Source organism: Trichosurus vulpecula, chromosome 2 (assembly GCF_011100635.1).
Source record: "Trichosurus vulpecula isolate mTriVul1 chromosome 2, mTriVul1.pri, whole genome shotgun sequence".
Classification (NCBI taxonomy): domain Eukaryota; kingdom Metazoa; phylum Chordata; class Mammalia; order Diprotodontia; family Phalangeridae; genus Trichosurus; species Trichosurus vulpecula.
In genome coordinates, this window is record NC_050574.1 from 53650580 (window position 1) to 53663966 (window position 13387).

General features: G+C 42.1%; 1 protein-coding gene across 1 annotated transcript in view; it reads left to right on the forward strand.

Moving 5' to 3' along the window:
* Nucleotides 1-13387, forward strand: part of VWA5B1 (von Willebrand factor A domain containing 5B1) — an 82276-nt gene that overhangs the window by 50587 nt on the left and 18302 nt on the right. The window contains exon 16 of the mRNA XM_036746978.1: nucleotides 3058-3195. Coding sequence (XP_036602873.1) covers nucleotides 3058-3195 — 138 coding nt within the window. The remainder of the gene's footprint in view (nucleotides 1-3057; nucleotides 3196-13387) is intronic.

Below are 13387 nucleotides of genomic sequence, written 5' to 3' on the forward strand. Positions count from 1 at the left end.
GGTCACAAAGACTTAGATATGACTAAGATGACTGAACAACAAGGGAGATATAGTAGGATCGCCTAGCAGCAGTGAGGGCCCAGTTGAGGTTGTGTACCATAAATTTGTAGTGGATCCAGTCAGAACAGTTGTGTGATTTTCTCCACCTTTGTTTAGTAGCATGTGTGTAGGCAACACATGGTGGGAGTGATCTAAGGCTAAAGTTTAGGTGGGTATAATCCATGATATGATGAAAGTCTGGGGATTGAAGAGCAATTGGATTGATTCACCAAGGAGTAAAGATGGGCAGAAGAGGAAAGTGTGTCGAGTGCAGGAGGGATGGTCTGGGAGGGAACTGAGGAGGCCAAGGGATTAGAGGTAGATGAAGGCAGATGAAAAGTAGGGTTTTGTAAGAGAAGGCAGAGGAAAGAGTGAAAAGCCAATAGACTGAGGTCAGATAAGGGCATTTCAGAATCCGTGGACATAGGGGTGGTGCATTTGTAGGTGGTGACAAGATCTAGGGTATGGACATCTTTGTGTGTGACTGAGGTAGGGTGGAAGAATGAGTCATAGGAGGTGAGTAGGTTGAAGAACTGAGTGGGTAGGATATTAGAGGCAAAATTGAAGACCCTAATATGAAGACAGGAGTTAGGGAGGAGAGAAAAATTATAAGCCATGTTATCGAATTTGTTGAGGAAGAAAGGGGACCTAGAGGTCTTTAGACAACAGCTACCAGGATTTTGATGGGGAGTGGGGGTGGAGATATGAACAGCATGAACTTCAAAGGAAGAGAGGATACTGAGTGATGAAAGAAGGGGGGAAACCTGGAAATGGTCATGGGGAGCAAGGAATATCCCAACTCCCCCTCCTCGACCAGTGAGCTGAGGAGAGTGAGTGGAAGGGTAACCAGTACCTGGACAGTGGCTAGGGAGGCTTGGGAAGCTGTGTCATTATGGGGAAGCCAAGCTTTAGCAAGATAGAAGAGACTATTGAGGAGAGAGTGATTGGCAGTATTGAAGGCTGCAGAGAGGTCAAAGAGGATGAGGATGGAGAAAAGGCCATTGGATGTGGCAACTAGGATGTGGTTAGTAACTTTGGAGAGAGCAGTGCAGGTAGAATGATAAGGTCAGAAGCTGGATTTTAAGGGGTTAGGATAATGAGAGGAGGGAAGGTGAAGGCACCTATGTAGACAGCCTTTTCGAGGAGCTTAGAAAGGGCAGGAAGATCAAGGATGAGTTTCCTTGTCTGTAGAATGAGGGGGTTGGAGCAGGTGACCTCTTAGGTAGTCCGAAATCCCATGATCCCTCCACTTTCTGTTCCTCCTTTACCTCCCTGGCCCCTCCCCCTCTGCCAGACAATCCTTAGGGCTGAGTTAGAGACCAGGTCCCTCTTCTGTTGAATTATGGGTCAGAATGTGAGTTGGAAACACTCACTTCTTCACTCACTCATTCACTCAAAGGAAATTTCCTGAATGACTGACTGCCAGATGAGTCCTACCTGGTCCTTGCCCTCATATAGATCAACATCTATTCAATTCAATCCAACTAACATTATCAAGCACCTACTATGTCTCAATCACTGGGATAGGTGCTAGGGATACAAAGACAAAAAAAAAAAGAAATGTTCCTTACACTCTACTGGGACGGGTGAGGGACACAAGCACGTAGAAAATCAAATGTGAAATACGCATATGTTAGAATATAATGAGATGTAGTTTGCATTAGTTATCAATTACGCCCCAACAAGGGACTAGATATCCTGATTCCAGCACTTAACTGTCCATATGCCATCTTCTTAGGTGGTACAGTGGGTATGGCACTAAATGTGGAGTCGGAAAGTCCTAAGTTGAAATCTGACCCAGGTGCTTATAAGTTACGTGACCCTGGGCAAGTCACTTAACCTTTGCCTCTCTGCCTGCCTCAGTTTCTTCATCTGTAAAATGGGCGTAATGTTAGCACCTACTTTGCAGGGTTGCTGTAAAGCTCTTTGCAAACTTTAAAATTGCCACATAAATGCTAGCTAGCTGGCTATCTTCATCATGACTTATGGCTCTGAAATGCAGCCCTGATCCAGGTACGCTTTGGGGTGCAAAGAAAGGAGCAATCACAGTCTCACACATCACCGAGATGGCTGGAATCCCTTCAAAGACAACCCTAGTATCCTCAGATTTGAGTGCTGGGAAGGGTCATGGGTCCCAGTCATTAGAGGTCATCCAGTCCAGCCCATTCATTTTACAGATGAGGAACCCAAGGCCCACAGAGGTTAAATGACTTGTCCAAGATCATTCAGGTAGTAAGCATAAAGGGCAGAATTTGAACCCCAATCCTTTAACCTTAGAGCCAGTGCTTTTTCACCACATATGCTAAGTCCTAACTGAATCCTTAAGTGTGGCCTTGACCAAGTTAATTCCTCTCTGAGCCTTAGTTTTATCTTCTGTAAAATGAGGAATGGTAATTGGACCAAAGGATCTCTGAAGACCCTCCCAGCTCTGACATTCCATGTTCTGAGGGCCCTCCCAATTCTGACATCCTGTGTTCTAAGGACTATCCCAGCTCTAATGTCCTGTGTTCTAAGGCCCCTCCCACCTCTGACATTTAATTCTAATGACTCTTCCATGGGCAATATTCTCTATTCTGACATTCTATTTTCTGTGTTCGAAGGTCCCTTCCAGTTCTAAAGTGCCCTGAGTCTAGAACTATGTATCCAGGTGCTCTGGAAGTTCAGAGAAGGGAGTAATCATTATGGACCCAGGTAGTCAAGGAAGGCTTCCCAGAGGGAGCATCCATTGAACTGGGCCTTGGAGGACAGGTAGCATCTGAATAGACAGAGAGAAGTGAATTGGGTGCTAGTGGCCCAAGGAAAGGCTCAGAGAGAGGACAAGTGAAGAATATGTTTTCAAAGCAACTAATCATTGGTATATTATGAGTCTATGAATACTAGAGTTCTGGGGGGAGGCACAGAGAGAGGGAGTGAATGAGGATAAACAGGGTGGAGGGTTTAACAGGAAAGGCTTCCAACAGGAGAAACTGTGACCAGAGCTTCTCCTGCCTTCAATCCACTACCCCTACCCTTTGCCAGGCTCTGGCCATCGATACCAGGTAAATGCTGTGCACACCAGCAGAGCTTGCAATGTCATCAGCAAGTACACAGCCTTTGTGCCCATGGACCTCAGGAGCCGGGGTTACCTGCCCACCATGGTGGAATACAGCAACACAGGTAAGGGGACTGCCAAGGGGCTGCCGTTACACCCAGGGGTGGGCCATGGGGATGGGATTGGGGACCCAGAAAAAGAACATAATATAGGAGGAGGGCCATGGAGACTTTGGACTCATTCCAGTCCAATCCATGGTGTTATTTGAAGGGTACTAGATTTCAAATCACAAGACCTAGATTCGAGTCCCACTTTCTAACTCTATGGCCCTGGGAAAATCATTGTCCTTTTGGACCTCCATTTCTCCATCTTCATAATAACCCTCGCTTACCTTCACCATAAAATTGTTGGAAGGAACACCTTTGAAAATAGTCAAATGTGAATAATAATAATAATAATACCTACCAAACAAGGTCATTGCCGTTTAAGGAAAGCACTCTAGAAATGTGATCTGTTATTATCAGTCCCAGCTCTGCCATTACCACATAGCTGTGTGACTTTGGCGAAGTCCTTTCTTCTCTCTGGGTTTCGTTTTCCCCTGATGTAAAATGAAGGAGCTGGGCTAAGTAATCTCTAAAGACCCCCTCTAGTGCTAATGTTCTCTGTTCTAAGTCTTCTCACTCTAACACTAATGGCCTCTATTCTCAGTCTTCTAACTCTAGCACTAATGTTCCATTCTAAATCTTCTGACACTAATGTTCTGTGTTCTGAGTCTTCTAATTCTAACAACTAACATTCTGTGTTCTAAGTCATCTAACTCTAACGCTAATGTTCAGTGTTCTGAGGCTTCTAACTCTAACATTCTGTGTTCTAAGTCTTCTAACACTAACATTCTGTGTTCTAGGTCTTCTAACACTAACATTCTATGTTCTAAGTTTTCCAACTCTAACAACTACCATTCTGTGTTCTAAGTCTTCTAACTCTAACCCTAACATTCTGTTCTAAGTCTTCTAACACTAACATTCTGTGTTCTGTCTTCTAACTCTAACAACTAACATTCTGTGTTCTAAGTCATCTAACTCTAACGCTAATGTTCAGTGTTCTGAGGCTTCTAACTCTAACATTCTGTGTTCTAAGTCTTCTAACACTAACATTCTGTGTTCTAGGTCTTCTAACACTAACATTCTATGTTCTAAGTCTTCCAACTCTAACAACTACCATTCTGTGTTCTAAGTCTTCTAAATCTAATACTAACATTCTATGTTCTAAGTCTTCTAATTCTAACACTAACATTCTATGTTCTACATCTTCTAACTCTTAACAACTAACATTCTGTGTTTGAAGTCTTCTAACTCTAACCAAAATATTCTGTGTTCTAAGTCTTCTAACACTAACATTCTGTGTTCTAAGTATTCTAACTCTAACCAAAATATTCTGTGTTCTAAGTCTTCTAACTCTAACACTAATGTTCTATGTTCTGAGGCTTCTAACTCTAACACTGACATTCTGTGTTCTAAGTCTTCTCACTCTTAACAACTAACATTCTGTATTCTAAGAATTCTAACACTATAGTTCTGTGTTCTAAGTCTTCTAACTCTAACCCTAACATTCTGTGTTCTAAGTCTTCTAACACTAATATTCTGTGTTCTGTCTTCTAACTCTAACAACTAACATTCTGTGTTCTAAGTCTTCTAACTCTAACCCTAACATTCTGTGTTCTAAGTCCTCTAACACTAACATTCTGTGTTCTGTCTTCTAACTCTAACGACTAACATTCTGTGTTCTAAGTCTTCTAACTCTAACACTAATGTTCCATGTTCTGAGTCTTCTAACTCTAACACTGACGTTCTGTGTTCTAAGTCTTCTAACTCTAACACTAATGTTCTGTGTTCTAAGTCTTCTAACTCTAACACTAATGTTCTGTGTTCTAAGTCTTCTAACTCTAACCCTAACATTCTGTGTTCTAAGTCTTCTAACACTAATATTCTGTGTTCTGTCTTCTAACTCTAACAACTAACATTATGTGTTCTAAGTCTTCTAACATTAAAATTATGTGTTCTAAGTCTTCTAACACTAGCATCCTGTGTTCTATGTTCTAACAGTTCTGTTTTAAAGTTCCTTTCAGCTCTGACCTTCTATGTTCTAACAAGCACTGTTCTATGGTCATCTTCATGTCTGGTATTTTAACTTCTAATGGCCCTCCCTTCCCAGCTCTGACATTCTATATTCTCAAACTCTGCTATGCTCCCTTCTAAAGTCACTTTTAGCTCTGATGTTCTATGTTATAATGTCCTTTCCATCTCTGACACTCTCCCTTCTTAAGTCCCTTCCAACTCTGACATTCTGTGATCTAAAGTTTTTTTGATCTCTGACATGTTCTCTTCTAAGGTTCCTTCTAGCTCTGATTCTCTGTTCTAAGGCCACTCCCAGCTCTGACATTCTTTGTTCTAAGGTCCCTCTCCTCTCTGACATTCTGTGTTCTAATGCCCCTCCTAGCTCTGACATTCTGTGTTCTGAGATCCTTTTTAGCTCTAACATTCTAGATGTTTTATCTCTAACTTTCTGTTCTATTATCTTCCTCCCCCAACACACATGCAAGGCTTTAGAAGTCTATGATTCTTTGAAGTAAGAAGATAGGATGATGGGTGGATACCTTTGTGCCTCTCTCTCCATTTGACCTACAAAATACACTGGGATACACTGGGATACCAACCATCTTCATTGATCTTGTCAAGGCATTTCATCCAGGTCAAGCAGTTCAAGGACCTCAGTCACAGAGAATCAAAAACAGAAGAGCTTAGCCATTAATCTCAAGCAAGCACAGTTCCTCTTCAAGCAGGACCTAGTGATGGATGGTGGACTACAGAGCCTGAGTAAGCCCTTCACCTTGTCTCTTCTTGGTTCCCTGGGAAACCTGCTTGGGAGAGCTCTGAGCCCTCTGGTTTCACTCATCCAGGACCAGTGGGGAGCGGGGAGCCAGGTAGGAGCAAGGGCTTCTCTTCCTCTTATGCTCTGAGCTTTAACCTGAGAGTCAGCCTAGCTTGGGAGTCTCCTCCAGCAACGAAAGAGGGGCCTCTAGGGCTACCTGCCTCCAATGGAATTAAAGAATCAATAACACAAAGAACTCTGAACTTGGATACCTGAGGTCTGCCTTTGAATCTCACCACCTGGCATTGCCAAATGTGTGACAGTAGGCTGTTTTACTGGAGCCTCAGTTTCCTCATCTGTAAAATAGAAATGATAATCCTTACCTATCTTTGTATATCTTACAGTGTTACATGAACATGTAATTATTAGGGGCAGGGGCAGGGATTGAAACAATGATTTCATGGCTGGGTTTATTGTAATGTAAAAAAGGCCTAAGATGAAGAGAGAGTGACCTAGTGTGTTCAGGTTTGATCTCAGCAGAGCCTGCCCTCCTCCCTCCCTCTCCCTCCCTCCCTTCTTCTTCTTCTTCTTCTTCTTCTTCTTCTTCTTCTTCTTCTTCTTCTTCTTCTTCTTCTTCTTCTTCTTCTTCTTCTTCTTCTTCTTCTTCTTCTCCTCCCCCCTCTCTCTCTCTCCCCCTCTCTCTCTCTCCCTCTCTCTCTCTCTCTCCCTCTCTCTCTCTCTGTCTCTCTCTCTCTTTCCCCCCCCTCCCATTTCCTGGCCTTCAGTCTCCAGGAGTGAAAGCTTAGATGAAAGGAAAATCTTGACCCTGTGGTTAACCAGTGGCCCTCTACAAACAGAATCCTTGTCCTATCATCATTCATGCCTTATCAAACCACAGCCCTGGGTGACCTCCACCATCTGCTTTCTCTACTTCCATTCAAGTGCTGCTAAGTATGACTGGAGGAAGTCACACAGTCCTGACTGGGGCCAGTGAGAATTTGTATTATCAAATATCAGCTTGCCCTCTTTTTCCATGATTGATTAGCCATTATTCTCCTCCAAATAGCTAGTCTAAACCTTTTCTTTGGCCAGTCCTCCTATACCTTCCTCCCTCTCAGTAAAGAATCTTGCCTCCTACTTAATGATAGAATCTAACCATCCTGAGTCCCCTCTTTTCCCCTCTTCTATACCTCAAAATTCTTCTACATCATTTTCTATTCTCTTCCCCTTTGTTCTGGTCTCTAATGAAAAGTTGGTCCCCACCCCTTCTCTTTCCTCCCAGAGCTTCCTCCTTCTAACATTCCCCTCTCTCTTTACTCTTCAGTCTATTGGTTCCCTCCCTGCGTCCTACAGACATGTCCAGGTCTCCCCCAACCTTAAGAAACAACACCCTAAGTAAAAAACTCACATTCCCCCAAATTATCCTCCTATACCACTCCTCTCTTTCAAAGTTAAAAATTAAATCTTTGAGCCTTGGAAAAACTAGTCTCCCACACACCTCAGCACCTGGTTTGGGTTGAAAATACCACCATCTTTTCAGGTGTCCAGACTGGCCTCTGTCCTTTAACTCCTCCTGTCTTTATCCTCCCCCGGTCCCTATATCTGACAGAGGGGAACCTATCAAAGGCAAAGGGAAAAAAATCCCAAACCTTGTTGATACTCAAAAAAGTGACCAACAAAATATCAATAATGTCTGGCCTACATACCTGTTTTCCTGATCTGTGCAAAAGCTTTACAAAGAGCATTTACACACAAACTGAGGTGGCGGCAAACAGGCATTTGAAATCAGCAGTCCTTTACTGCTTCACAACTTACTGAAAGATGCAGAGAATAAAAGATTCCACTAGGCTTGTTTGTTGATTACATGATTCCATCTTTATCAAATCAGATAATATGTAAATTATTTTGCAAATCTTAAAGAGCCATATAAATGCTACCTCTTGTTGTTGTTAAAAAAAAAAAAAGCATTGAACTCAGCAGAACAAAATGCCACCTCATAGGCTCCTTCCCAACAAGCTCTCTCTCATCCATATATCAAGCTATCCCAGGATTCCTTGAAATCTGTAACAACAGAAATAACCCTATTCTAATAAACCTCTGATGATAAACATCAGGCAAGTCATAAAGTAGGGAGATATATCCATTTAATACTATGTTGGGAAAGATCCAGTGTAGCAGTCTAGGTTGAGGATAATATCCTGTGGATGGTGAGGTCATCCAGATGCTTCTGTTTATGGATGACATTGGGTTAAGCACATCAAGTCCCAAGAGCCTGGGAGAATGTAGAACTTCCTTGAAGAGATCTGTAATCACTCAGAGGAGTTTGGCCTATCCATCCACACAGGAAAGATCAAGTGGATGCACAATGTTTGTTGCCCAGATTTCAACATGTCCGCATTAAATACCCTCTAGAGCTAGTCCCACAGTGAGTGTTATCAGGGACAGATGGTACAGATAAACAATCAGCCAGGCCCAGAGTTGAGAAAGAAAGTGATGTGAAGTGCTTTCAGGAGAATGCAGAGCTTGTTAATGAACTTCAAGTTTCTCATAACAGCAAATGCCCCTCTTTTCAATACAAACGTTTTACCAGTGTTACTGCATAGCAGCAAACCTAGAATATCACTGCCTCTAAATAATTAGAGATGAGCATCACCCAGAGGGCAAAGGAGAGGTGAAATGGTGAGTATTAGCAGGCTGTAATGTATAAGCAATGAGGAACTCCCAAAAAGAATAGCAATAAAGGATGTCATCAAAGAGTTGTATGATAGAAAGAGTGGATGGATAGGGGACACATGGCAAGAGTGAAAAGCCAAATGACAGGTGGACGCGATGAAAGGTGGACAACCACAGTGCACCTGCTGGTACCCCGTGGTGTTGGGAAAGTTTTTCAAAATTTGTTTTATTTCCTAGCATGTTGGTCAGACACTCGTGAGAAGTTTGGGGGAGGATGTGGATGAGAGTCACATGGGATGGACAGGCATGAAGGGTTTTGATCTGCATAGTTAGAAGAAACTTTCCGATCACTGAGATCCCAAATCCTTTTGAACAAGCTACCTCACAGGTTTTCGTGAACATCAAATAAGTGCCTTGTGTCAAGTGCTTTGTACAGCTTAAAGTTCTAGTTAATGTCAGATATAAGGAAGGAGGAAGAGGCGGGGGAGAAGGAGGAGGAGGGAAAGGAAGAGAAGGACAAAGGAGGAGAAGGAAAAAGAAGGAAGAGGAAGAGGAGGAAGAAAAGAAGAGAGAAGGAGAAGAAAAAAGAAGAAAAAGGAGGAGAGGGAAGAAAAGAAAGGAGGAGGAAGAGGAGGAGAAGAAGAATAAGAAAAGAGGAGAAAGGAGGAGGAAGAGGGAGAGGAGGAGGAGGAAGAACAAGAAATGGACTTGGAGTCAGAAGACACAGGTTAGATACTTAGATACTGCCTTAGATACTTAGTTCCTACGTGACCTAAGGCAACTGCACTCTGAGCCTCAGTCTTCTTACATATAAAAGAGGATAATGATATTTATACTACCTACTTCACAAGGGTTTTGTGAAGAAATTACTTTGGGAGTCTTCAAGTGTTATAGAAATAGGATTTGTAAATATTACCCTGAAAGGGGTCATTCTTTATCTGAGTGGGGTTGAGGGAATGGCAAAGCAAGAACCCTCCTGGAGAAAAGGAATAGATTCCAAAGAAAGCAGAAAAGAGTAAGACCACAGGCCCTGCAGAGTTGGTAACAGGGTTTCTTCAGCAGCTAAAATCCTAAGAAGATGCGATACCAGGATGGCTGGTTGCAGGTGAAAAAAAGACCAGGAATGAATAACACCCAAGTAAATACAATGTGAATACCAAATGAATAACACCCAAGTAAACACAAAAATAGAAATTTTATGGGGAAAAAAGTTATAAAAAGAAAACAGAATAAAAATAACTATTGATGTGGTAAATAAAATTTATAAACTATTATCTAATTGTATTGATTTTAAAAGAAGAGATAGAGAGAGAAAGAGAGAGAGAAGGAGAAAGAGAGAAGGGAAAGGGAGGAGATGGGAGAGAGATTGGCTTCAGGAGCAGAGACCCTGGCAGAGGTGAGGTCAATGTTTGATCAGCCAGCGAGATATAAGGTATATTTGAGATGATCGACTTATCTACCAAAGTTTTAGCACTTTTTTTGGAGCTGTGTGCTGTGATCCTGGGGCCATGTCCACAGACTAACCTATTCTAGTAAGAATGTGAGCGATGGGCTGTAGGTAAGGATGCAGTAAGGATGTAGGGCAGAGGTCACTCTGTGGGTGCAGGGACAGAAAAAGCCAGACAATGGTCAGTGGTCAGAGAAGACAGAAGGTCAGGAATCCAGGCAGGTGGGGTGAAGGTTGAGAAGTCTGAAGTAATCTGTCAGAAAAGAGGGCTGATATGAGGTATCAGCATTGAGAATACCTTGAGATGAACTGAGAAGTTAGAGACAGAATCATGGGATCATAGAATTTGGAGCTAGAGTGGACCGTGACAACCATCAGACCAAATGCCCCATTTTATAGATAAGGAAACTGAAGCCCAACTTTTTGTATATTCTTTGGAAGGAAACATAAAAGAAAGAATAAACTTGGAGTCAGGAAGACCTCAGTTCAGGTTCCAACTCCAAAATGTATTAGCTCTGTGACCTTGGACAAACCACTTCTACCCTAAGCCTCAGATAACCCAACTATAAAGACCATCATAATATTTGTATACTCATAGAACTCAAGAGGAAGGTATATTGTAAACTATAAATTTTTATAGGAATGTAAGATTATTATTACTTCTTCCAGGGGGCGACCATCAAATGAGGTATGAGGAGGTATTGACAATAACAGGTATACCCAGAGTAGAGATTCCAGCTTTGTCCAACTTGCCAGGTTCATATTCATAGGCTCCTTGCTCTAGGACTGTGGTTCAGCCTCTTCATTTTACAGGTGAAGAAAGCAGAGACAAGGGACTTACCTCAGAGTCACATAGTTAGTGGGCATCAAAGGTGGGATTTGAACCTAGGTCCTCTGACTCCAGAGACAGTGTTCTTTTCACTATACCACACTATCTAAATTCAAACATTGGAGTCCAGCCATTAAAGCAGCTAGATGGTGCAGTGGATAGAACTCTGAGTCTGGAGTCAGGAAGGCTCATCTTCATGAATTCAAATCCAGCTTCAGATGCTTACTAGCTGTGTGACTCTGGGCAAATCACTTAACCCTGTTTGCCTCAGTTTCCTCATGTGTAAAATGAGCTGGAGAAGGAAATGGCAAACCACACCAGTGTCTCTGCCAAGAAAACCTCAAATGGCACAAAGAGTCAGACATGACTGAAACAGCCCAACAACAAAAAATCCTTCCTTCCTTGGCTCACTCTGGTTCCACCCATTTTTCCATGACTCCATCCAAGGATCTGGAAGAAACAATAGCTCCATCTGTATCCCCAGTTCTTTCTAACCCGGTCCCTTGGACCAAGTATACACAGGATTGCTGTAGTGAAGGAAACAATTTTAAAGACATTGCTGAATCGGTTCTGAAGTGATCTTAAAGAGGAGAGAATACCAGTTGTGGAAAAAAATGTTAAGCTGTATCATTAAAAAAAAGGAGGTAACCAAGAGAATACCAGTAATTATAGACTACTAATACATCTGTATGAAGTTCTTATGTTAAAAAGTTTTATACACAAGAAGAGCTTCCTTAACAGATGGCATAAGAAAGTAACAGCCTTCCACAGAAAATATTCCGTGGTAGGCCACGTCTTTACAATCATACTGAAGTTGGCTGAAAAATGTAGAGAATAAAGGATCCTGCTATATTTATTGTTTGTTGGCTATTTTAAAAATTGATTTAGTAAAACAAAACCCCACCTTGAAGGTTCTACTCCAACAAAGGTACCTTCTATACATGTTTCGAAAACTTTTTTTGAAAGATTTGATAGCAGAGACAACTTTGTTTGATAAACATCTAATTATTGATATCAAGCAAGGCATGAAGCAAGAAGACATATGTTTGCCAAAAGTGCCTGTCGCTATCACGGAGAAGCTCTGATGAAGAGTCCACTTTCAAGAGGAGTTCCCTCTCCATGGTGATGTCCTCTAAATGCCACTATTTATGGACAGCACTGTGTTGATTGTGTCAAGCCTCATAACATTGCAAAATTTTATAAAGGACATCCATAATACATCTAAAGTGTTCAGCCTACCTATCCACACAGGAAATACCAAGTCAGTGAAGAATGTCTAATACGTAGCTAGATAGGCAATCACTTTGGACAGACATACTATGATCTAGGCTCACAGTCAAAGAGGAGGAAGAAAGTGGTCTGGATTGTGTTTAGAAAGTGATGCAGCACCTTTATTTTAATGACTTCAGTCTTAAGACAAAGGGTCATCTTTTAGATGTTGTGATATGCCTTCAAGTCAAAGAATGACACAGTGACTCTAGAATTAAATGAGAGTGTCATCCAAAGGGCAGTGGAGAAGTGCATGATGGGGCAATGAGCAGGCTACAGTACATTTTACCAATCATGGACTATGCCTGAGAATTGCTGTAAAGAATGACTGGGGGAAAAAGATAGGCTTATTATTAGGTGGGAAAGGCTTCTATGGAAGTATGGATTCTAATCCCAACTCTACAACTTATTTGACATGTGTGACCTTAAGCGAGTCATTTTACTATCTCTGAGCTTCAGTTCCTCAAACTGTACAATGAAGGCATTGGGACAGATGGTCTCTAAAGAATGAGAGGAGAACCAACGGAGAGCCCATGTTCTCCACTGGTTATCTATACAATGTCCAGGGAACTTGCTGGAGGCTCTCAGCACCTTGGATGGACTCCCTGTGGTCCATTTACAGGCAGATGCAGACAAGAGACTCTGGGCCACTAGCATACATGAATTGGGATTGGCATCATTAGAGGAGGAATGCCCATAATGGATGATTAGAGCACAGACCCATCAAAACACCAGAGCAATGCACAGTCTACCCCAACAAGTCTGTTGTCAAGAAAGTGTCTCATCAGCCTTAATCCACCTTAAAAAATGTTTTTGTTATTATGGTTGCAGCCCTGGAAGCCAAGAATTAGGTCTTTTGATTACTGTCTGCCACTAGATGGCAGGACTGCCATCAAGGTGTTTGTGTTCGGTGCCTGTGAGTTTGTGGTGACCTATATGTTGGCATAAACACACTTGATTTTTCATTTGATTCCACTAGAAACAACCAATGGCATCTTGCCTTCTCCCCTGCCCTCTTTTGCCAGATGGACAAACAGGGAGAATAGGAGACACTGATATCTTCAGGCTTTTCAAGTAATGTTTATCTTAAAAACGAAAGATCCTACAATTCCAGGGGCTGCCTCTCCACACCTAGAACTGGACAACTTCTTTCCAGAAGGTTGAGAAAATTCTCAGGATACCTAACTAGGGAGTGGCTAGGAAAAGCAATTCTAAGGATTACCATGGAGGT